This window comes from Paroedura picta, chromosome 13 (assembly GCF_049243985.1).
Source record: "Paroedura picta isolate Pp20150507F chromosome 13, Ppicta_v3.0, whole genome shotgun sequence".
Classification (NCBI taxonomy): Eukaryota; Metazoa; Chordata; class Lepidosauria; order Squamata; family Gekkonidae; genus Paroedura; species Paroedura picta.
This window is the reverse complement of record NC_135381.1, coordinates 4764616-4790445: the sequence shown is the minus strand read 5'-3', so window position 1 is coordinate 4790445 and position 25830 is coordinate 4764616. Positions and strand designations below refer to the sequence as shown.

Below are 25830 nucleotides of genomic sequence, written 5' to 3'. Positions count from 1 at the left end.
CAGGAGACACACTTCCAGGTAGCTGTATGTGTGAACAAGATCTTGGGGGGCTTGCGGACTGTGCGCGAAATATGATCAGGCAGTGTGATGCGCCTCACAGGGTCCCACATTAAGAATACCTATGTGACTATTCACCGGAAATTACATCCATAGTTGCAAAACTTTTGGTGGAGGTTCTAAAAGTTAGAACTAAGCTCTTTTAGCATATTTTGCTTTCTGTTGTTTATGCATATCTCCAGTTGTTTGACTTTTCCTCACTTTTACATTTTAATGCTAAGGAATTTCAAAAAAGGGAATGAATGAATGAATGAATGAATGAATGAATGAATGAATGAATGAATGAATGAATGAATGAATGAATGAATGATCTAAGCACTACCTTCCAATCACAGTCTGAGCCTCATGCTCATGACAGCGGAGCAACCAGGCTGGATCGGGCCCCTACACCTGTCCATAAGAATCGAGCCAGGAGGCAAAGAGAGGGGGAGAATCTGGGCTTAGTTCAGCCCGTTGCAAATTGAATGAAATTTTTTCTGCTGCATAGGGCAGGGAGCAGCAACCCGGGAGTTGCGGTGGAGCTTCGCAGTGGAGCTCCACACCTCATTAGCAGTTCCGCAGCAATGTTTACAAGAAGGGCCAAGCAGGTAATGGTCATTTGTGTGGCTGAGGAAAAGGGAGGGGGGAGCTGTTCTAATGACCTGTTTTGCAGAGCTGCCAGCCGCTCCCGGTCTCTCCGCATTTTGAATAATTGGGGATTTCGGATAGGGATGACTGTGTTATGGGGTGGGCTTCTTAAAGCTCTTTAAAAGCCAGACACAACTGTGAGTGCCAATTAGTGCTCCTGGGAAAGAAGAGGCAGTTTGACCTCAGTCTGTGGCACATGAGCATCGGTGATCTTCCTTCTCTTGGAAAAGGAAGAAAGAATAGCAGGTACAATACAGTCGAGGGAGCGATCCCATCACAGATGTTTTAGGAGGCTCATTCTCCTAGGGCAGGGACTCATGGGAATTGTAGTCTGCGGACATCTGGAGAGCCACAGGTTGGCCACCTCTGCCCTAGTGCAACATCTGTAGGAATTTCAAAAGACCTGCAAACTTTCTCGGGTGCACAAGAATTAGCTCATGAAGGCTGAGAACCTTCCTGGGGAATGGCCACTAAATTCTGCTAAAATGTTTAGCTTCCCTCCAACTGGCTGGTTTTTCTCCTGTAGGGCAGGGGTGGTCAACCTACGGTCTTCCAAATGTCCATGGACTACAATTCCCATGAGCCCCTGCCAGCGTTTGCTGGCAGGGGCTCATGGGAGTTGTAGTCCATGAACATCTGTAGGACCACAGGTTGACTACCCCTGCTATAGGGGACCTCCACAGACATTCATTTTGAGTTTAGAGAGAGACTCCTGATATTTCTCCTGGATTTTAGAGTCCTAAATGACTTTAGATACAGAGCCAGTGGACCATGAGACTCTCCATTCTTCCATTTTTCGTGCCAATTTCCTACAGTGTGCTGTGTGCGTGTGGGTTAAGCAACACATGTACTCTCCATCTTAACGATGGGCATGTGAAGCCCTACCCCGAAATTCCCAGTCTTTAGGTGACCTTCTGTCAGTTCCTCCCTCTCAGCTTAAGAGGGGAAAAAATGGCACAGAAATGGATCGGCCGGCAGCACAAAAATTCCGGCAGTGCAAAGATCCCAGCGGTCGGGCCCCTGAAATGTCTCCTCCTGACGACCGGCACCGAGTTGGCCAGAGAGGACTGGAAGTTGGTCTCTGCCCTGAATTTGTCCCACCACAAGGCCGCAGTGGGCCCAAAGGAAGCCCTCCAGTCCCTTTAACCAAACGTCCAGCCCGGCCGAAACCAACAGCGGCTCTTTGATATTTGCCAGCGACAAAGAGTAGGCGTGAAGACAGTCTTGTGATCTGCCAAAGGATGGCTCTTTGCACAGTTGTCATCCCCCCCCCCCATTGACACCTTTAATTACTTTCTCATTCTGAAAAGTGTCTGGCCCTCCTCACCCCAGTCTTAACAGACTAAACTCAGACTTCGTGTCTGTCTGCGGCGGAAGAGAAGAGCTTACTCTGGCTCGCCCTAACTGCCACGTTGGAAGGCAGACTTTTAAAAAACTAAAAACAAAAAACCCTTCCTTTTATTCCCTGATGGCCACCTAAACACACTTGCTAATCACTCCGCCAAGGATACTATTTTCTCCCTGGGAAGGGCCAAAAGAATACCCTCTGATGGCATTCTCCAAATACATCAGCCCGGTGGTGCGTGGGCATCCTTACCTTTGCAAAGAAGGGGCTATTAAAACCCGCTTGCAGCAAGTTGAACGATCACTGCATTTTGGAATAAATCAAGGACATGTGCATGCTTCCGGTGCAGAGGCTTGGGTTTGGATTCCGGTTGGCCTGTGGAACAGCGAGGTTTTGCAACGGCTTTGTGGGAGACTTGGAAAAGCAAGCAGGCAGAAGCCCAGCAAAATAAGGAATTCCTTCCTAAAGGCCATAGCCTGCTCGGTCATGCTGGAAGCCTTTTGTGGGGCTGTCTGAAGATGGGAAATGACCCACCCATGACTGATGGTGGCTCGATGCTCTGAGGACCATGTTTTCCAGAGAGAGCTCAGTGCAGGCTCAGCGTGCAGCATCCAGGAGAAGGATCTGTCCAGCCGCTGCTTGAAGACCGCCAGTGAGGGGGAGCTCACCACCTCCTTGGGCAGCCCATTCCACTGCTGAACAAGATTCATAGAATCCTAATGTGGGAAGGGGCCATGCAGGCCATCTAGTCCCACCCGCTGCTCAATGCAGGATCAGCCTCAAGGATACAGGATAAGCATCTTTCCAGCTGCAGCTTGAAGACCGCCAGTGAGGGGGAGCTCCCCACCTCCTTAGGCAGCCCATCCCACTGCTGAACTAGACTCCTTGAATCCTAGAGTGGGAAGGGACCATCCAGGCCATCTAGTCCAACCTTCTGCTCAATGCAGGATCAGGAAATTCACCACCTCCCTGGGCAGCCCATTCCACTGCTGAACTACTCTAGCTGATACCTATCTCCAGGCTGAACATTCCCAAGTCCTTCAGCGTCTCCTCCCAGGGCTTGGCCCCCAGGCCCCGGATCCTCCTCATCGCTCTCCTCTGTCCCCTCTCCATTTTGTCCACCTCCTTCTTGAAGTGAGGCCTCCAGAACTGCACACAGGACTCCAGGAGGGGTCTGGCCAATGTGGTATACAGGGGGGGACTGTGACATCTTGCAATTTCGCTGTGACGCAGCCCAAGACTGCGTTTTTGAGATCCTCTCTTTTCGCGTCCATCTGCTGATCTTTGTGGCCGAAACAAACTGGTCACTGCCCTGGAAAGCAACATTAGCTAAAGAAATAACTTTGTAATTCCCTCACTGGTCAACTGAGCGGCTCTTCTCGCATTCGTTATCTGCCTTGAGCTCCCATGTGCGGAGTGCACTATAAATGAGGATAATCATAACAACAGGATGCGAAAACTCTCTAGTAGGCATCTGGGAGGGCCATTACCAGTCTGTGTAGATGATACTTACCTTGCTGGACCAATTGTCTGATTCCGTGGAAGGCCGTTTAATGTGTGGGTAGGGAGACAATAATAAAAATATTTCCTCCCAGGAAGTGGTAAAAGCATAGTTTTGCAAGGTTTTTGTGATGCTTGGGGGGAAGAAAACTACAAAACCTGTTTGACCTTAAATTATTACGGAGCAAAAGAAATAAAGGCATCCCTCCCGGGAAACAAGGCCTCTCTGCCATAGAAATGTGAACTTTCTTTAAAGCTGTTTCCATTCAGCACCACGGACAGCGGCCAGTCGAAATGGCGGCTCTCCATGCGCCTTCCGGAGAACAATTTACGGGAAATGTCTGTCGGTGTGAATTGTTGGGAGACGATTTTTTTTGTCCTTTAGTAACTGGCGGCCTGTTGTTAACATTCCTTTCCCTTGCTGCTTTGACCTCCCCCCCCCCCTGCCTGAAATCCCCATTTCAATTTCCCTTTGCCCGACTACAATCCAGTGCTGTTTTTTCAGCTCCCAGCCTGGATTTTGCCCACAAAACAGATGCCTTTTTAAACATTTATCTCTGCATCGATAAAATAATTATATTCTGCTTCTAAATGGCGCGCCTTGTATGGACAAGTATTGTGTCAATCAGGGATAAAAACGAAACAGCTGGCGTACGCCGTGTAAACGAGGCTACGAAAACAGCAGGGGGGGGGGAACGCAAGCAAATCACGGGTAAAAAATACAAACGAATAAGACAGGAATCACGATAGTGTGCATTCACTCTCTGCGAGCTTGCCCTGGTGACAAACCTTCCTTTGTGTCACTTCTGTCCTCAAAGCAATCTAATCCTTATCTTCTCGTCGTTCCAGAGGGCAGGTTTCCGAGGAGCATGGGGAAAACCCTCCTATGCCATGAACCGTTTCACAACGGGGCCATTGACCTTGACCTTGAAGAGACCTCTTCCTTGCTGGAAGCCTTCAAGTAGAGGACGAAAAGTCATCTATCATCAATACTGAAGCTTTGGGTTTCTTATACTGGGGAGGGCTTGGATTCGGTGGCCTGGAAGACCCCTTCCAACTCTGTGACTGTCCAATTCTACAAAGCGGTGACCTCTGCCTTTCTCCTCCCATTGCTACGACTTCCATCTCTGCAGAGCTATGACCTCTACTGTTCGGTTCCCCTTCCCACTTTAAGGCTTTCCAAGCTTATAATGCTGTACCCTGCTGCCTTTCCTCTTGCCACTCAATGGCCTTTGAACTCTTTTTTTTAGGAATGGGGGTAGGAAGGGGATCTTATTATTGTGCTGCCATGTTGTGACATTTTAAAGTCCTTTAATGGGAGTTTTAATGGGTTTTTTAAGACATTGTAACCCGCCGCGAGCCATTTGGGAGTGGCGGGAAATAAATCGAAATAATAATAATAATAATAATAATAATAATAATAATAATAATAATAATAATAATAATAATAATAATAATAATAATAATAATAATAATAATAATAATAATACAAAGCTATGACTTCTTCCTTTTCCCTCCTGACTCTGACCTTCCAGTCCTACAAAGGTCGGACCTTTCCCCTTTCCCCTTCCGACTCCATGACCTTCTGGCTCTAGGATGCTCTGACTCTCCCTTCTCCCTTCCACCTTCCAACTCTACAGGCTTCCAGCTCTACAAAGCTATGACCTCTACTTTTTCTACAATTATCTGATAGCTGTAGCATCGCCACTCCCTGCAGGGTTCTCAAGGTTCTCAGGCTGGTTTCTGATCTCAACAAGAAATTCAGGTGGTGGCTGACATCACTGGACGTCATGGGAGGCCGCTTCCCTATTGCTCTATAAGCCTAGTCTCTTTCTCCATGTGGGACACGGTCAGTGACCAATCAATTGATGAACCAGCTATCACATTCTGACTTCCACACCCACTTCTCTGAGGGCTTTTGGTTGAGGCTGGGGAGGAAGAGCTGTGCTGGGATTTATGGACTGGCGGTCCCCGCCTAGAGGAAGGTGCTGTGTTAGATCCACCTGGTTGTACCAGAGTACGGATGCAGTTGGGGTAGGTGATCTACCGACTGGGATAGGGGAAGGATCTTGTCTCCTGTATCTGTGGGAGTTTTTAGACTGTGCTGTCATTTTATTGGGGATTAATTGAATGGGGTTTTATGGAAATTGTTGAATTTTATTCTTTTATCCTGTTGTAAGCCGCCTCGGGTGAACGGTGTCGGAAGGGGTGGGGTATAAATAAATAATAAATGTCACCACTTCCAAGGTTCCTGAATCCCTGGACAACCTTCCCCAGATAACTCCGCCCCCCGCCCCCAACAGGGAATTACTACTGACAGTTTACATCCGAAAGAAATTGCATGGCTGCACCGAGAGATGTGAAGCTTTTAATATTGCACTGTGTTAATGTTTCAAAGTTTCTATTAATGTTCATGTTTTTATTGCCGTGCAGTGGACTATGCTGTATGCCTCCCTGAGCCACTAAGGAGGGTGGTAGATAAATTAAATAAATAAATACACCGTAGCCTCTCTCTCAAAAGCAACAGTCCTCCCAAGTGGGTCTTCTACGAAATACAGTAGCCAGAGGAATGATAAATCACGATAACCCGCCGACTAATGAGAAAGAAATCCTCCATTGTGTCAAAAAAAAAAAAGAGAAGAAGACAATCCGCTTTTGTCAGAAGCCACAAAGCACGTTGGGAGACACGGTGGCTTCGAGCCATTCCTCCCCAACCCTTTCCCGTTTTTTCAAAAGCCAAGTAGGTTCGGGAGGGAAGGTAGAGCTAAGATTCCGCACCGAAGCTCCGGGGCTTTGTTGACGAAGCAGAAGGCAATTCGGTCTCTCGCGAACGGCTGTCCCCACTGGGGGAAAGACATCAGCTCAGTAAAAGATCAGGAGCGAGATACATTTCACGTTCATAAACTTCTCATCGTTCAGACAAATGAGCTCCAAAAGGGAAACGCACTGCCAAGAGGGGTGGAAAATGACATTGATTAGAAGAGAGCTTTAAAAGACACCCGGGGGTTGCCGAACGGAGCAGAAGAGATGGGGTGAAGGGAGGAGGATTCTGGGATTATCCGCCACAGACTAGACCGCCTGGTTTTGAATGTTGCTTCTCATCAAAGGAGCTCCCTGCAGGTCTCAAAACCGCTGTGCCGGGGAAGCGACGACACCCAACCCTCTTCTCTGATCGGCAACTCGATGGTGTGCGGGGGGCATTTCTTGGCGGCAGCAGGGTTCCCATGGCAAGCCCCCTCCCCCTTCTCCACTGCAATAGGGTTTGGGGTGGAAATAATGCACGACTTGGCATGATGGCTTAGGACAACGTACTTTTGACCATTGAGAACCCCCTGAAACATTCTCCGGGCTTCGAGAACCACCAGAAGTGGTGTGATCGTGCAGAATATGGTTGGGAAGCACACCTGGGGTACCTCCGCTTCCCACCCCCTACAGGCTCATCATTGGCCATTTGGGGAGGGCTGTGTGTGTGTCCACATGGCCATAGACGGTCATATCGCCTGATAAATATTCAACACATTTAAAAAATATACTAAAAATTTATTTGCTCCCACCCATTTGGGAAACCCTTCCAGAGGTGTCAAGGAACCCCAGAGCCTGGTTTAAGGTCTCTCCTATTGGCTCTGTCTCACTGGAAGACGTATGGAGAGCAAATCACAACTCAGCAACACTATGCCCTGTGGCAGCAGGGGTGAGGAATGGCCTCATATGATTTTTTGTCTCCGTTTGTGTATTGGCCAAGGGTTTCAGCTCTCTGCTTCGCTCTGCTGGCTTTGTTGTTGAGTTTGAGTCATGGTAGGCCTGTTGTTTAGGTGTTGGATCCACCAGAAAAGTTTGTGGAACGATTCTAGAGCTCCATGCAAAACGTTTCTCTCCCAGTGTGGTGTAGTAGTTCGGAGAGCCAGCGTGGGGTGGTGGCTGAGAGCAGCGGCCTCTTATCTGAAGAACCCGGTTTGATTCCCCATTACTCCAAATTTAGCCTGCTGGGTGACCTGGGGCCAGCTGCAGTTCTCTCACAGCTCTCTCAGCCCCACCGACCTCACAGGTTGTCTGTTGTGGGGATTGTTAAGCCATTCTGAGAGTCCTTCAGGTACTCAGAAGTGGGGTACAAAAGCCAATCCCTCCTCCTCCATCTCCATCAAATCAGAAGTGGGCATGCAGATATTGGAATAAGGACAGGCTGGGAATCTGAGTAGGTTGATGGAGAGGGAGAACCAATGTTTCATCTGCTCCTGCTAGCAGCGAGTCATGTGATCTGTTTTTCTGTTACGGTTGGGTTAGGTCTTGTTGGGGCATGGGGGGAGGAGGGGAGGGGCCAGTGAATGTCGTCTCCGGGAACACTGCCTGTCGAGCCAACCCTCCTTTTGGGGCCTTTAGTAACACGTGGGGATGCCAATCTCCAGGTGAGGCCTGGTGATCTCCTGGAATCCCATAAGGATAGATTCAAGTGGATCGCCGTGTCGGTCTGAAGTAGCCCAGTAAATATAAAGTCCAATAGCACCTTTAAGACCAACAAAGATTTATTCAAGGCGTGAGCTTTCGAGTGCACGCACTCGAAAGCTCACGTCTTGAATAAATCTTTGTTGGTTTTAAAGGTGCTATTGGACTCTATTTCTGTCCTGGCACCCAGCTCATCTTCAGACTGCAGAGATCAATTCCCCTGGAGAATATGGCCACTTTGGAGGGTGGACTCCATAGCATTGTACCTCACTGAGGTTCAGGGGTGCCAACCTCCAGGTGGGGCCTGGTGATCCCCCAGAATTACAGCTCATCTCCAAACTACAGACACCAGCTCCCCTGGAGGAAACAGATGTTTTGGAGAGCAGACCCTGACTGAAAGTTCATGGTCTCCGTAAAACTCTCCTCCAGCACCACCTCCAAAATGAACCGACCTTCTTCCAGCCTGCTTTCTTCATTGCCCGTGCGAGTTTGCAAAACAGAAGGCGGAATCCCTGTGCCAGTACCCATTTCTCTATGCGTAGGGGCTGGGAGACTAAGTCGCCGTACCTAACCACACTAGCATTAGTGATCCTGGGCTCCCATAAACATGTGCCAATAAAGGCCACGCATGTTTCAGTTCATAAATACAAAGTGGCAGCCGAGGACTCCGTCGCGGAGACGATATTACAGAGGCGAAAATGAATAATGGAGGAAATTGAAAAAGCAAACAGGAGAGCCGTAATGGAATTCGGCATTGACATAAATATATATAATGAAAGGGAGATTGGGTTTAATGCCGGATATGAAATTCAGAAACTGGAGGTGTTAAAAAAGGGGGGAGAAGTGGGGAAAGACGATAATCCGCTCATCTGGTAAAGAATCCCTTGGGCTACTCGACGTTAGTTCTTTTGGGGGTGGTGGGGTGGGGGGAAGGCACATCAATTCAAACCAGATAAACCCTGTTTAAAATTGCATGCAGAATTGCTCTCTTTTGGGGAGGAACCAGCTTCGTTCTGAGCTTCACGTGCGATCTGCAAGGGAGGGCCGATCAAAGGAAAGGAAGATGTCCTCACAATCCGCTCCTCCTCATCGTAGGCCGCCCCCATTTATTCTCCGGGAAGCATTAATTGTCTCATTAAAATAGTAACACAAAGAGGCTGAAGTGTAGGGAGAGACCGGAATCCGAGGCCGAGAGAACAACTTGACATGCAAGACATGCTGTGCATGAATCACAGAATCCTAGAGTTGGAAGGTGCCGTAGAGACCATCTAGTCCGACCCCCTGCTCAATCCAAGAACAGCCTGAAGCATCCAGGATAACTATCTGACCAGCTGCTGCTTCAAGACCACCAGTGAGTGGAAGCTCACCACCTCCTTAAGCAGCCCATTCTACTGCTGAACTAAAATGTGAGCATCATGCTCTCCAGGGAGATGTGACAGAGGTCTCTGTACCCTCCCCAGTTGCGATTGAGTGGATGGAAAACTTAGATATAAGTATAACTACAGAAAGATCATTAGAACATCCAGCAGGGGCAGCAAAGAGGACAACATAGCAAGGTTAGGGAACTCCCCCCTATTTCAAATTGTTCCTGTCTCTTGATTGGCTTGTTAACATTTTCCCAGTTGTTCAGATAACTGTCCGCTCTGTTTTTCTCTCCTAGCTAGATTAGACAGCCTCTCTCTCTCTCTCTCTCTCTCTCTCTCTCTCTGCTCTTTGCTATCACGTTTGTTCTATTCTTTAATCCACCCATTTTGTTCTTAAGTACCTTGTGCTCTGCTTTACGGCATGATTAGACTCTTCCAACAAGAACTCTGTTTGCTGAGCACACATGAAGCTGCCTTAGACCACCTTTATCGTCAATCCCTGACGACCACCTGGCTGCCCTGCTGTTGGTCAGTTTGGCCACCCCTGCTCTAAATACGCATGCCTAAGCTTTCCATCCACTCAACTGCAGCAGGGGAGAGTTCAAAGAGCTCCATCACATCTCCCTGGAGTGCACGATGCTCATACCCGTGACAATTGGAAAATAGTTTGAAGGGGCTGCACCCCAATCGCACCTGGGACCTGCACATCCTCCAGTTCCTGGGCTTGCATTTGTGGGATGTCAAACTCCCACGGACAGTGCCGAGTTCCAAATTGGATCCTACAGGTTGTCTGAGACAGACTAGTGACATCTGCAAACGTGGCTAACACTTTTCACCCTTTAAAAATAAAACAGCTTTCTCGTGACTTGGTGAAATGGCGCTGGGACTGACGCACATGCTCGTCTGGCACATCCCGAGACCTGCGTGGGCAGGGCCGGCAGAGGTCTCACCGCCCTGTCTGTTTGCAGAAGTGGGAGTGGGATAGTTGACACTTCGTTCACAGCTGCGGGGGGGGGGGGGGAGAGCAAAGCAGAGCGGGTAGGCCAGGCCTTTTGTTTGGCTTTGTTCTTCATGCGGCGTCAAGACAGAAAGATTTGGGTTTACTTCAGGACAACAGAGAAGAGGCCAAAGCAACTGCACAGAGATTTCTCAGTAAAGACCGCTGTGAGACGGTCATGGGGGGGGGGCATTTAATTGAGCTCAAGTTGAGGCCCAAACCAATTTCCAAATTGGACCGGCATCCTTGTCGAAAACCGCCTAATTTGAACGTCAACTAGGGTATGTGTGACCTTCCCCCGTCCTCTCCAGCCAATAGAAGAATCGAAGAAGAAGAGTTGGTTTTCATACTCTGCTTTTCACTGCCCAGCTTGGTGTAGTGGTTAGGAGCATAAACTTCTTATCTGGGGAGCTGGGTTTGACTCCCCGCTCCTCCTCCACATGCAGCCAGCTGGGTGACCTTGAGCTTGTCACAGCACTGATAAAGCTGTTCTGATCAAGCAGGCATATCAGGGCTCTCTCAGCCTCACCCACCTCACAGGGTGTCTGTTGTGGGGAGAGAAAAGGGAAGGCGAGTGTAAGCCATGTTCAGACTCCTTCTGGTAGAGAAAAGTGGCATATAAAAACAAACTCTTCTTCGCCTTCATCTTCTTCGTCTCTAAGTGTGGCTTCCAATCCCCTTCCTCCCACCGCAACAGACCTCTTGTGAGGTCGGTGGGGCTGAGAGAGCTCTGAGAGAACTGCTCTGGGAGAACAGCTCTGAGGACCTGGGCTGGCCCCCCAGAAAAGCCAGGCTTTGCCCTCTCCAGGGATTTCCCAACCCAGAATTGGCAACCTCAGTCAGGAGCGATACAAAAAGCATCCCCGCCCTCCGCATTCTCCCCCCTGCAAAGTCACCCCACACCACTGTCAGAACCTTGAATATAGAAATGTATTCAAGGTCTCTAAAAACAAAACCAAAAAAACAAAAAAAAACAAAACAGAATGCTCTGAAGTGGCAGCTGTATCCTGAATAATTCAGAGCCATCGCTCCGGTATGAGTGAGTTGTAACTAACTGCGCCAAATTAATGGCCTCTGTTAGGAGTGAATTAAGACCAATCGGCTTGGAAGAGCTCCCTTCTCCGGGGGGGAAAGAACCGCGTTGCTTTGGGTCGAATCCAGCTCCCGCCGTGAAGCCCTGGCGGGCTGGATGCTTAGCAAGAGCCGGAAACGACGCATTGCAAATGGAGGCGGCAACCTCTGAGCGGCCCCTCCCCAAACCCCGCCCTCTGCAGGCCCCACCCCCACGTTGTTCAGACCCCACCTGAAGTCCTGTGGGCAGTTCTGGAGGGCTCCCTTCAGAAAGGAGGTGGGCAAAAGGGAGAGGGGGCAGAGGAGAGCGACGAGGAGGATCCAGGGCCTGGGGAACTAACCCTAGGAGGAGAGGCTGAGGGGCTTGGGAACGTTCAGCCTGGAGAAGAGGGGATGAGAGGGGACAGGATGGCTCTCTGGAAGTATCTGAAAGGTTGTCCCTGGGAGGAGGGCGGAGAGTGGTTCACGTTGGCAGCAGAGGAGAGGACCTGCAGCTGTGGGTATAGAACGGTACTGGCTTGATATTGGGGGCGGGTTCAAAGTCAGATTAGTCCAGCCGTGGGATGGGCTGCCTAAGGAGGTGGGGAGCTCCCTCCCACTGGGAATTCAAGCAGGGACTGGATGGATCCTTCTCCAGGGGGTGCTCGAGGATCCCATAATTCCATCTCAGCTGAGATTCAGTCTCTGCCTCTGAAGTTCCAAAGGCCTGAATGTCCCTACTTGGCAATTAGAGTCCCCGGCTGGGCACAGACCACCAAAAACGAGAAACGGGATCAGACCTTTGGTATCTCTCCTCTTTTCACTGCCGTCACCCTGGGCTGGCATCTCCTCCCCATTGACTCAATTGAGTGGGCCGTCTGACATCCGCGTCATGTCTTAATGCAGCCATTAACGCCAGCTCCGGCTCCGATCTCCGGAAATCAAACACTCTGCGGATGGACTCTTAGTTGCCACCTGTCAGTGGAGCCGGAATGGGCTAATTAGAGTTGACGCCTCGGGCCTGGAGATTTCTTGGAAGGGGAAGAGAAGAAGGAAAGATTACATTTTCAGGGTGGGGGGGTGATCCAAAAGCTGCCGCAGTGTCAGAGATGAAAGATGGAACGATTCCGCTGATACAGATCGTTTGGAGACCCGCAAAGGCCTAAGAAGGGGTAGGGCAGCTTGTGTGCAGCCCTGGCTCGAAGGAAGTAGACTCCCGGACGGCTCCAGCTTGTTCATTAACGTCCCAACTCCGTTTGATTCGGAGCATCGCTGGTTTAAGCGCCGTCATGTCCCGAAACAGCTGCGGAGGCAGGCGATGGTGTCAGAAGTGAACAACTACCGAAGTGCCTCGTTCGGCAGAAATGGAAAAGCAGTAGGAGGGATACATCTAGGGGTCTTGGGTCCACTGGACTGGGTGGGGGTCCCCCGCTTTCTAGGAGTCGCTCACTCCCCCAACTCCCCTCCGAAACTTGCTCCCAAGTGGAAGCATGCCACATTTTAACGTGACGGGCTGAGGTCACCCAGAAGTGAGGTTGAGCTTATTGGAGGGGTGACGCTCTGGTTTGCGGGGCAAAACTCTATGGTTTGAAGCAAATTGTACCATAAAGCTTTCCCCAAAAGCTGGACCGTGGCGCCCTAATGTCTCAGACATGCTGACACCACTTCTGGGCAAGGTCCGCAAATCCCAGAGAGCGCCCCCTATCTCTTGCTGGCAGCGCTGATGGACGGGGCAACAAATCGTCATTCCTGTGGGCCGTCCCTGATTTAGGGGAAAGAAGGTAGCCCTCCTGGCTGTTTTGAAAACCACAAACGAGTGAGCGTGTTCGTTCTTTTAACTCCTTCTCCAGTGCTGGCGGGGATCCTTTTAAATTACAATGTTGGGCCCAGCGGGGAGGTAGCCCTGGTGCACGTCTCCTCTGGATCCCAGCCAAGCTGGTGCTTTCCCCATGACAGCCGCAGCCATCTGTCTCCATGTATTAAATGACTGTCGTCTGGAATGCTTTTAAAGCGTGGAAACGGTGCTCAGAATAGAAGGCGGATTGGCTTTTCATAGTGTCACAGGGAGAACATTAAAAAAATGGATTTATTTAAAAAAAAATTGGCTTCCTGCCAACGCCCTGTTGAAGGCAAGAACAGAGATTGAACCTCCAGTCATAATTAGGGTTGCCAGCTCTGGGTTGGGATTTGGGGGGTGGAGCCTGGAGTGGGCGGGGTTTGGAGCAGGGAGGGACCTCGGTGGAGTCTAAAGCTCTGAACTCCACCCCCCAAAGCAGCCATCTTGTCCAAGGGGACTGATCTCTTTAGTCTGGAGATGAGAGCTATAATTCCAGGGGATCCCCAAGTTCTACCTGGGGACATGCCTCCCTAAGCACAGAAGGTGAACCTGAGAGCAGCTGCCGTTTTGGGTTTCGTAAACTATGTGCACCTCACCTCTCAGCGGAGGAAGGAGGTGACTTTAGAATGAATTGTTTTTTTTTTTTTTTAGAAGAAGAGTTGGTTGTTATCCTCTGCTTTTGACTCCTGGAAGGAGTCTCGTGGCTTACAATTTCCTTGCCTTCCTCTCCCCAAAACAAGCACCCTGTGATGTAGGTTGGGTGGAGAGAGCTCTGACAGAACTGCTCTGTGAGAACAGCTCTAAGAGAACTACAACTAGCCCAAAACCCAGCTCTCCAGATTAGGGGTCACCACCCTTAACCACTACATCAACCACCAGAAGGACCCTTAATTGATTATTTTAACGATTATATTTACATATGATATATGTTTGTAACGTATTGGTTTATTGTTTATTATCTATATTGTTACCCGCCCTGATCCTTCATGGAAGAGTGCATTCTAAATAACATTTTATTCGTTCATTGGTCGCTTTAAGAAAAGAATGCTTTCGAATCCCCCAAATTATCCCAAGAAACAGTGACTTTTTTGCAGCAAATGCAACCTCGTCAGGGTCAGTACAATAAATTATAAACTGGGCCGAAGCTCTTGAAAGAAGGGATTTCTGTTGTGCATCAGCCGAAAACGAAAGGAGGGGGCTTTCCCTCTGCCCACCCCCATCCCCACCCCCAAGAGCAATTCTGTTTTAAATGAAGGGTCTGGCGTTAGGTTCTGTGCGGGCCGAGAGATAACATCGTGGTTGATCCACAACAACAGTTCAGGAAACATGAAAGCCTGCAGCTCAAAGGGAATACCCGCCCGGCCTTCTTAAGTTCTTCTAATATGTTCCACTTCATATTCCGTTCAAGCCTGCCTTTTGATGAGGAGGGGTATTGATGTCTCAGAGGCAATTAAAATATATTTTTTTTCTTCTCCACAAACTAATTCAGGCTTTCTCAAGCAGGGGTTGCCTGGGGTTTCTTGACAGCCCTGGATGGGCTTCCCAAATGGGTGGGAGTAAATGTATATATGTATATATATATTTACAATGAGCCTCTTGTGGCGCAGAGTGTTAAGGCAGCTGATATGCTGTCTGAAGCTCTGCCCATGAGGCTGGGAGTTCAATCCCAGCAGCCGGCTCAAGGTTGACTCAGCCTTCCATCCTTCCGAGGTCGGTAAAATGAGTACCCAGCTTGCTTGCTGGGGGGTAAACTGTAATGACTGGGGAAGGCACTGGCAAACCACCCTGTACTGAGTCTGCCAAGAACACGCTAGAGGGCGTCACCCCAAGGGTCAGGCATGACTCGGTGCTTGCACAGGGGATATCTTTACCTTTACCTTTATATATTTACATTTGTTAAACATTTACCAGTTGATGGTCCTGTTGACCCACCCACTCCTCCCAAAATGGCCAGTGTTGGGCCTGGAGAAGGTGAGAAGGGAAGGAGCCCTGGGTGGGCATGTCCACAGCTCTGCTTCCCAACCATATTCTGCATGATTCCATCACTTCTGGAGTTTCACGAAGCCTGAAGAATGTCTCAGGAGGTTCTCAATGGTTAAAAACTTGAGAAAGGCTGAACTAAATGCTTGCTCAGCTATGTTCCTTCCTTCTTCCTCCACTGTTGCCCCCCTAAAAACAACCATTATTTCTCTAGAATGTATATTAAGCAGATTTCCAGAGGAAAAAAAGGCTTGATTAACCATAGTGGTTAATAAGTGATGGTTAATTGGTAGGTGCCCCTTGATTTGCTTGGCCCAGGCTAGTCTGATCTCTACAGGACTCGAAAGCTAAGCAGGGTCATCTGTGGTTGGTATTTGGATGGGGGACCCCAAGGAAGCCGTGGGTCCCTACCCAGAGGGAAGCCAGCCATGAATTTCTATTGCTTTGCAATGACTCTGAGTCGTAAAAAGCAGGGTACCAATAAAAACAGGTCTTTTGCTTCTCTCCAGGGTCAACGTGCTTTTATACTGCACTTTTCACAACCTGAAGGTGTCCCAAAGTGGCTTAAAACACCTTTCCCCCCTTCTCCTCATAACAGATACCCTGGGAAGTAGGTGGAGATGAGAGAGCTCTGAGAGAACTGTTCTGCAAGAACAGCTCTAACACAACTATGACCGCACATGGAGGAGTGGGGAATCGAACCCAGTTCTCATGATTAGACAGCCCAATGCTCTTTAACCACTACACCACGCTGGCTCTCTGCTGTGTCTACAGTTCTTGTACCTCTGTAAGGGCAGATGGACTAATATATCCCCCACTTAGATTCACAGCACAGTCATCTTGGAGAAACAGGATTAGTTGATCCAACTACTCTGAAATCAAATAAATAAATCAAATAAATAAATATTGCCTGGGCATTACTTTCCCACTCCCTTTCTGGGCCCCTAACCCGCTAGTGACCACCAGTTTAGGGAGTGGGCATTCATATAGCTCACCCGGTTCGATACCGTGACTTCTACTAACAGGCTCAAAGCAACGAATTCCCTGCTAAATCAGCATCTCTCCCATTAGCTCGCCAAAGGGGAAGAGCTGTCGTTGGAGAGCACATTATGAATGCCATGGGAGCTTGTGCCGGGAAAGGATTACGGTCCACGGGAACAGGCGTTGAGATTCTGATCCCGGGGTGCAGAGCCCTTCCAAAACACAGGCTATCTGGTGGAAACAGTGCCCCGTTCCCAATTGACAGGCCTTGCAAAGGTTCCTAATCTCGAGTCTTGGTGATGTGCCCATTTACATTTTGTGTGCAGGAGTCTTTCATGATGAAAATGCTAAGGAAGCAAAGCAGACTCATGTTGGTTTTTTTATTCCCTACACAGATTTTGGATCTGCCAGGTGCTTAGACTCCAAAACAATATGCTTATCCATTTATGTATTGAGATATCTAAACCGCCCTCTCCGCGAGAGCAGACTCAGGGCGCTGAACGACAGAGAGCCGACAATGCGTTAAAATCAGAGTTTAAAATAATCCCAAAATCATTCTAAAAATTCTGCCTGTGGGTGTAAAACCAGAACCCAGGGTAGGGGTGGAATACAGGAGGGAGGCCAACCCGGTGTTGATATTTTCATATTTTAGAAGGAGATAAAGAGTTGGTGCTTATATGCTGCTTTTCTCTACCAGGAATCTCAAAGTGGCTGACAATCGCCTTCCCCTTCTTCCCCCCACAACAGACACCCTGTGAGGTGGGTGAGGCTGAGAGAGCCCTGATATTCCTGCTCGGTCAGAGCAGCTTTATCAGTGCTGTGGCGAGCCCAAGGTCACCCAGCTGGCTGCATGTGGGGGAGCAGGGAATGAAATCAGGCTTGCCAGATTAGAAGTCCATGCTCTAACCACTACACCAAGCTGCCTCAACTGTAGCCTGGTAGAAGAGCTCTGTTTTGCAGGCACTGCAGGACTAAGGGAGCTCTGATAGAGCTCTCATGTTTTCTGGACACTCGTTCCACCAGGCAGAATCCAAGGCTGAAAAGCCCCTGGCTGTTGGTCAGAGCCAGCCGTGGGAGCTCCGGACATGGAATATGCAACATTACATTTGGCTTGACACAGTGGTCAGGAGTGCTGATTTCTAATCTGGTGAACCGGGTTCGATTCTGCGCTCCCCCACATGCAGCCACCTGGGTGACCTTGGGCTCACCACGGCACTGATAAAACTGTTCTGACCGAGCAGTGATATCAGGGCTCTCTCAGCCTCACCCACCTCACAGGGTGTCTGTTGTGGGGAGAGGAATGGGAAGGCGACTGTAAGCCACTTTGAGCCTCCTTTGGGTAGGGAAAAGCGGCATATAAGAACCAACTCTTCCTCTTCTTCTTCTTGGCCCTGAACCCAGCTCTGCCCAGGTCTCAAGTGAGAGTCCCCAATGCGCCCTCCTTAACGTGATTAGGCAGGGAAATAATGGGTGAGATCACGATAGTGTATGAAAGGAATGATGCGTCATGCCTCCACGCCAGTCCCCACCCTCCCTCAATGGAGGAGGGAAGGGGACAGTCCGGCAGGGCTGCGTCACGGTTGCCTCCGCCCAGTGCCCTTTGCAGAGAGAGCTCTTACGTCGGTCTGACCCTCCGCGCTAGTGATTGTTTAACCTCCCGCACCACACCGAAACGGCTCTTCGAGCGCTTCCCTTGCAAGAAGCTTTCTCCAGGTACCGCCAGGGAATAAAAAGAGATTAATTTCCTACTGTGCATTTGTGTGTTTGAAAATCAAGTAAGCAGAAAGTTGGCTCCGCAGGGGTTGGATCCGTAACAGCCCACTGCATGAAGCTGCAATTACGCAGCAATTTGTTTGCCGACATGCTCCGGCCCAGAAAACATTCGGTTGGCCGCATGAAGGCAGCATCCTGCGTCCACTCGTGCAGTTCTTCTGTTCTTGGGGGTGACCGGGCATAGCTCAAGGGTCACATGGCACCAGATGTGTGTCCTGAGAAATCCCGCAGTGCAGAATTGGATACCGACACACATTGGGTTGCTTTGTTCAAGGTGCAGATGGATATACTGTTGCCAGCTCTGAGTTGGGGAATGCCTGGAGATTGTGGGGGTGGAGCTCATAGTGGGTGAGATTTGGGGCAGGGAGGGGTCAGTGGCCCACTGGTCCATCCATTTCAGCATCCTGTTTCACACAGTGGCCGACCAGTTCTTCTAGAGGTCTAACATAGCACAGAAGCCAAGGTCATTGTAAGAAGAGCCCTGCTGGATCAGACCAGAGGTCCATCCAGTCCAGCATCCTGTCTCACACAGAGGCCAACCAGTTCCTCTAGAGGTCCAACAACAGGGCAGAGAGGTCAAGGTCTTCATAAGAAGAGTCTTGTTGTATCAGACCAGAGGTCCATCTAATCCAGCATCCTGTCTCACCCAGTGGGCTACCAGTAATTCTGGAGGTCCTAACAACAGGGCATAGAGGCTAAGGCCTTCTCCTTGATCTTGCATCCTTGCTCTGGTATTCAGAAGTTTGCTGCCTCTGAACATGCAAGTCCCTGTATGGAAGACCTGGTGTCTCCAGTCAGAGGTGAGCCCCTTCACGCTGACCCCTAATGCTCAGATCCTCCCAAGATCGATCCCCCGAGACTTTCAGCATGCGGCAGACACGCTCTCTCACCACGTAACGGCCTCTCCCTCCTTAGTCCTGCCAAGGAACTTGCAAAAAAGTCATTTGAAAGATGATTCCGCTCATCGCACACATCCACTCCCCTGCCAGCTCATTTTGCTCTGAAATGCCTTTGGGTACCCAACGATGCCCTCCGTATATTAAAGACAAGGGATGTCAGCACATTTGTTTGAAAACCCATTACAAGATAGTGGTCTGCGAAGGTCTGGCAAAGGAGCGGCATGATTTAATGGTGCTGCCGTGTTATTGCATTAGCCACGTCCAGGGAGCCCGTCGTGGGCTGGAACGGCCATCGGCCGAGGCCTCCAGTGCAGAAACCGAGATGGAGGCGCATCATTCAGATCAGGAAGAAGCCGGCTGTGACTCCAGTAGAGTCACCTGAGAAATGGCAGACCTAACAACAGAGGCAGACCACTCGGTTTTAGGCAGTCGGGGAGCGTCATGCTGCTCTTTGGACGGCCCAGGGGTAGAAGTCTTGTGGTTCTGGAGTCACAGCACAAGGCAAAAGGGGCCTTTTGCCTACACTGTACAGGCTCAAAACTCCACCAAGTATGGGGGAAAATGCCGTCTGTCTTTTGCTTTTGAAGGAGCCCTCATAGATGTGGGCACACACAAAGTGTAGGGGTGCCAATTTAATTCCAGATGGAACCTTTTGTGTGCATGCACACTTCTTTAGGGGTCCTTGAAGACCAACCAAGTTTCATTCAAGGTAGAAGCTTTCGTGGGCAAGCACACTTCTTCAGGGGCACCTTGAGGACCAACTAAGTTTTAACCCAGGTGTAAGCTTTCGTGTCCACGCCCACTTCTTCCGTTGTCCTTGAAGACCAACAACATTTCATTCCAGGTGTAACACTTCTTCAGGGGCACCTTGAAGGCCAACCACTTTTTCTTCAAGGGGTAAGCCTTTGTGTGCAGGCACACTGCTTCAGCTACGGACGAGGTGTGCATGTACACAAACCCTTACACCTTGGAGAAAACTTTGTCCGTCTTAAAGGTGCCCCAAGACTCAAACTGTGTTTTGTTGTGTCGGACCAACCCAGTTACTCACCAACATCTACCCATGCTTCACTGGCACTCAGTGAATCTCAAGGAATTTTCCCAGTCTCTATGGTTTTTACCATAGAGATTGGGGAGAATCCTAGCACATGGCACGGCAGAGTGACATCATGGCTAATACCTATTTGGTGGAGCTGGGCTAACCACTGTATCCACCTGTTTTGATAGCCTTCATTCTCTTTCTCTGTGTCTTCAGGATTCTCTATCCCAGGGGTAGTCAACCTGTGGTCCTCCAGATGTCCATGGACTACAATTCCCATTGAGCCCCTGCCAGCAAACGCTGGCAGGGGCTCCTGGGAATTGTAGTCCATGGACATCTGGAGGACCACAGGTTGACTACCCCTGCTCTATCCCACAACATCTACCTTGGTAGATGGCAGCCAAAGCTTTGGGTCATGGATTTATTCTTCAGCATTCCTGGCATGTCCTTCAATTTGAGGCGGGCGGAGAGGAACACGCCGGCATGTAAATTGCCGCCGTCCCTGACGTTTCGACAAGATTTAGGTCTGATCCGCATCGAAACAGAGAAGTCAAAAACGGCATTAAATTCATATAAGTGCGGGATCATGCATTCCGGAGGCAGAAATATTAAACAGGCCGGCATAATGCAGCAGAAGGCCTGGCTGGTAATGGATTGTGAAAAGAAAAAAGTTGCGGGCGGTTTTAATAGATCATTCCTTCAGATCATGGTGGCGGCAAAGTGGTAGTTAATAAATTACCTGGCGCGCATCGGAGCCCATGATGTTTTAACCGGCTGTGACAAACGGGCTGCGTCACCTCCCCTTGATAGGGGTGGCAGCTCTTGATTTATTCCCTTTCCCCCATATGGATGGCGTGGGCGAGCGGTCAGGGACGAGTCTGGCGTCCGGAGCAGGAGGGAAGGGCTGCCACCTCGTCATCAATGACACGCCCGTTCTGAGGGCCCTTTGCATCCATGGCCTGAATAGCAGCAGTGGGTAGGGATGCCAGCTCTGGGCTGAGAAATGCCTGGAGACTTTGAGGGCAGAGCTGGGAGCGGGTGGGATTTGGGGCAGGGGGGGGCTTGGAGGTCCCTTCCAACTCTGTGATTCTAACCATGCTTGGCCAAAGGTCACCCAGCTGGCAGCATGCCAGGAGGAGCGGGGAATCCAACCCGGTTCTTCCAGAGTAGAGTCTGCCGCTCTTTAACCACTACACTATGCCACCTCTCTATGTCTGACGCTCTGCAGGATCACCCTGGAAAATGAGAGCGTCGTAGACATAGTTATTCATCATAATTAAGAAGCAGAACACTTTTCCCAGGTGGGGTTGAGTTCACAGGGTACAGGTTTGTAAGTCGCAGAAGTCTCTTCCGTTGGCTGGCTTTGGGAACAAAATGCTGGGCTTCGGATGCCGCTCTTCCTCCCACGTTCCCAAGATGGAAGGTCTGCATCTCAGCTCTCCCATCTCCCCTGGTTGAACGAGGCCTCCTGATTTGGCGGAGAGGGTTATTCACGTCTCTGTCTGCCTCTCCTCTCTCCTCCAGGTCTCAGAAAGGTGCGACTACGTTTTCGTCAACGGGAAAGAGATGAAAGGGAAGGCCAGCGTGGTCCTTCACTTCACGTACCAGCATCTGAGCGCCCCGCTGGAGATGACCGTCTGGGTGCCCCGCCTCCCGCTCCAGATAGAGGTGTCAGACACGGAGTTAAACCAGATCAAGGGGTGGCGGATCCCCATCGTCTCCAATAAGAGGTGGGTTTCATCTGAGAATGTGCCGTCGGGACCGGGCGCTCGGCAAGGCTACCCCGAGGTCTGGTTGGGCAGCAAGGAGGGTCGAGAAATCTCCGGAGGTTTCGGGTGGAGCCTGTTGATTTGGGGTGCTGGATTCTAGAATCAATCAAACTTAGTTGATTGACACTCCTGTTTTGACACTATGTTTTCCCCTGAAACTGAACGCAAACAAACAATAACTTTATAAACCCAGCTTGCTAACTCCGATTCTGGAATCCGTTAGCCATTTTCATTACGCCGTATGTAAATCTGCTGCTCACACTTTGCCTCTATGTATGGACTGATAGCGGCCATTGCATTGTATCTGAGGAAGTGCATTGCACTGTATCAAACGGAAGCTTCTCCCTTGAATGAAGCTTGGTTGGTCTTCAAGGCTCCCCTGGAGTCCGACATTGTTCTTGGGGACTGGTCGTTCTCTTGCTGCCGCTTGCCCTGACCCTTCCGTGTCCTTCCTTTGACAGACCAGCCAGGGACAGCGATGATGAAGAGGAGGACGAGCGAAAGGGGCGGGGCTGCACCCTGCAGTACCAACACGCCATGGTGCGCGTCCTCACGCAGTTCGTAGCCGAACCCTCCGATCCCGGAGGCCAGGCAGCCTTCTTGCTGGGCTCCGACTGGCAGGTGGACATCACTGAGCTAGTGAAAGATTTCATGCAAGTGGAAGAGCCGAGAATCGCAAAACTCCAGGATGGGCAGGTGTTGGTCGGACAAGAGTTGGGAATGACGACCATCCAGGTACAAAGAAAACGGGGAAGCCGCGATAAAATGATAAGAACCGGCCCCACGTTCTGTTGGCGACTGTGAACAAGCACATGCCTCTAGAAACCGTAGAAGTAAGCTGTAAGGGCAGGACCCATTTCCTTCCAGAATGTTAGTCAGTTAGACGCTTAGGACTATCTCCAACCTCTCTTACTCACAAAGTTTGTTTCTCTTCCTAAGGAGACTGTTTTGCTCTTTGGAGCAGTTGGTTCTCCACGCTCTGGCATATTTGAACGCTGCCAACAGTCTTTCCTACCTTACATAACTTTATGAAATCATGTTCTGTAGCCCAAATCTGAATCAGCAGCATATCACCCCAGGCTGAGGCCACAGCCGAAAAGGCCCCGACCCTGGCTGAGGCCAAGTTACGCTTCCTTTGGGCTGGAGGCCACCAACACGTTGGTATTTGAAGTTCTTTGAAAGGATGAACAGTACAAATAATTCCCCCCCCCACACACACACACACACACACACATATCCATCTCCATCCACTCTCAAGTTGGTTCGTCATGGATGGCCCCCGTGAAGGAGGGAAGAGAGCATGGTATGAATTAAATGATGCAGTAGAATTTGCAATAAACTCTATGGTACAGGTGGCCAAACTGTGGCTCTCCAGATGTCCATGGACTACAGTTCCCATGAGCCCTTGCTGGTGGGGGCTCAGGGTTATTGTCGTCCCAGAACAGTTAGGCCACCCTGCGTGGAAACCACAGTGTCAGCATTCCAGGGTGCCAGGCCTGACCCCCAGGTTCTCTTGAGGGTTGTCACCAGTTCTAGCTTTTTTTGTGAATGTTAGGCAGATTTTATCTATCTGTCTGTCTGTCTGTCTGTCTGTCTGTCTGTCTGTCTGTCTGTCTGTTTGTTTGATTTATAGACCGCCGCTCCCAGCAAGCTGGCTCACGGCGGTCTGCAGAATTAACATAAAAACATAAAAACAAATCACCCATAAAAACACCGCAATATTAACACCCTCCAAGATCTCCATCATAAGAACGGCGGTATCCAATTCAAGATAAGAACTCCTCTCATGCTTGGCCCCCCCCCTAGCATCGGTCCAGATAGTGACCAGCGATTGATGGTCAAAAACCAGGGTAGCAACCCGGGGGCAGCTACCGACAGCAATAACGCTGTGACCGAACTCCGGGGGGGGGGGACCAGATATACCCCCGGGGTCCTCCGAGGGGCAGGGGAAATGATGTGTTTTTAGTTTAAATCTATCGAACTGATTTCGGATAAGGCAAGAGGGAATCCGCGGGATGCAAGAAAACGTCTGCAGCTTCAAGATGGATGAGCCCAAGTCTTTTCCCCACACCCATTTGTACCCGCCTGGATAGCTGGCTCCAAGGAGGGGAGGGGGGGGGCATCGATCACTCCGACTTGCCCGCTCCGTTGAACAAACGGCCGTGGCTCGAAAACTACTCTTTGGGAAGCCCTCCTCGAAGGATCTTTATTTATAGGTTTCCGAGGCTCTCCGTCTTGCCTTGCCTTTTGCAAGTGTCCATAAATATAAAGAATATCTCCAGGAAGGGAATTCAGGGAGGGAGATACGGCTAAGCAGGCCCGCTTTAAAGAATACAAATCGCCTGCCACCGACGAAAGTATCAAAGTCAGCGGCTTTGGAAAAGCGGAGATCTCGGTCAGCGCAGTCTGAGATCCCGGGAGCTTTGATGTTCCACCAGGCCTAACTGAAGGAGTCCCCAAGCGACTTCCAGTCGCCTTCCCCTCCCTCTCCCCACAACAGACCTCCTGTGAGGGAGGTGAGGCTGAGAGAGCCCTGAGATTACTGAAGAAGAAGAAGAGTTGGTTCTTATATGCCACTTTTCTCTACCTGAAGGAGTCTCAAAGTGGCTTACAGTCGCCTTCCCTTCCTCTCCCCACAACAGACACCCTGTGAGGAGGTGAGGCTGAGAGAGACCTAAGGAACCGCTCTAAGAGAACTGTGCCCGGCTCAAGGGCACCCAGCTGGGGGCATGGGGGGGGGGAGGAGGAACAGGCAATCGAACCTGGTTCTTCCACATTACAGCCCACGACTCTTTGACTGCCGCACCAGGCTGGCTCTAATTCGGAGATGCTTGACCTCCCGTGTGTTTTCCTTGGCTTCCCTCTACAGATCTTGTCCCCGCTCTCCGACGCCATCTTGGCCGAGAAGACTGTGACCGTCCTGGATGAGAAGGTGACCATCACCGACCTGGGAGTCCAGCTGGTGACCGGCCTATCGCTCTCCTTGCAGCTGAGCCCCGGAAGTAATAAGGCCATCTTCGCCACAGCTGTCGCCCAGGAAATCCTTCAGACGCCCAAACAGGTATGAGGAGCAGTGAGGTCACCCGAGGGAGCGGTCAAATTGAGGAGATTTATCATCCTGCCCACTGTTTGATGGCAGTGATGAACTTTACATGAAATCTCTTAGCATCAGGGATAGATCGGCTGTCCCAGGGTTTGGGTTGACTCGCTCTTTGCAGTGCACATAGAACCATAGAGTTGGAAGGGACCTCCTGAGTCATCTAGTCCAACCCTGATTTTCACTCCTCCTCCTCCTGTTCTTCTTCTAGCTCTCCTGCGCCTCTTCTTCTTCTTCCAGCTTTTTTCTCCTTCTCTTTCTCCTCCTCTTCTCTTCCTTCTCCTAGGTTCATAGAATCATAGAGTTGGAAGGGACCTCCTGAGTCATCTAGTCCAACCTGCTGCATTGTGCAGGACACTCACATCCCAATCGCTCATCTACTGTAACCTGCCACACCCTTAAGCCTTCACAGAACCAGCCTCTCCGTCAGATGGCAATCCAGCCTCTGTTTGAAAATTTCCAAAGAGGGAGAACCCACCACCTCCCGAGGAAGCCTGTTCCACTGAGGAACTGCTCTCACTGTCAGGAACTTCTTCCGGATGTTGAGACGGAAATCTTTTTTGCATTAATTTCATCCCACTGCTTCTAGTCCACAGACGAGAAATGGCAGAAGTACATGAAAAGTATAAACAAAATAAGGCCCCAAGAGTTAAATTTCCAAGACTGGGCGTGGGGGATCGTGGCTTGCATAAAAAGGGTGACTCAAGCATCAACTCATCAAAACACCCCCCATCCTCTGACTTTCCTGCCGAAATCACACTCCCCCTGCCCTTTCACAGGATCCTAATAGAGGTGGGTCTAATAAGTCAATAATATAATCCAATTAATAATTTAATTTGGAAAGTTAAATTGTTTTCATCATCTAGGGATGGGATTGGGGTCCCTGTGGGTGGGCAGGGAGTTGTGAATTCCCTGCCTTATGCAGGAGGTGGACTAGACGGCCCTGGAGGTTCCCCCCCCCCCAACTCTAGGGCTCTATGAATTATTTATTGTTATTTATTTGACTTATATGCCTCCCTCCCATACCGGTTCCTGGAGGTTTGGGGGTGGCTTAATATGGCTTTGAAGCAGCTACTTG

The 25830-nt window shown here is 50.1% G+C and overlaps 2 protein-coding genes across 5 annotated transcripts in view; one reads left to right on the top strand and one right to left on the bottom strand.

Moving 5' to 3' along the window:
* Positions 1-25830, bottom strand: part of LOC143823215 (uncharacterized) — a 575613-nt gene that overhangs the window by 156820 nt on the left and 392963 nt on the right. The gene's annotated exons all lie outside the window — the stretch shown is intronic.
* Positions 1-25830, top strand: part of TMEM132D (transmembrane protein 132D) — a 304697-nt gene that overhangs the window by 273304 nt on the left and 5563 nt on the right. For all 4 annotated transcript variants that reach the window (XM_077309304.1, XM_077309303.1, XM_077309306.1 and 1 more), the window contains 3 exons: positions 21411-21616; positions 22117-22390; positions 24525-24716. In XM_077309304.1, coding sequence (XP_077165419.1) covers positions 21411-21616; positions 22117-22390; positions 24525-24716 — 672 coding nt within the window. The remainder of the gene's footprint in view (positions 1-21410; positions 21617-22116; positions 22391-24524; positions 24717-25830) is intronic.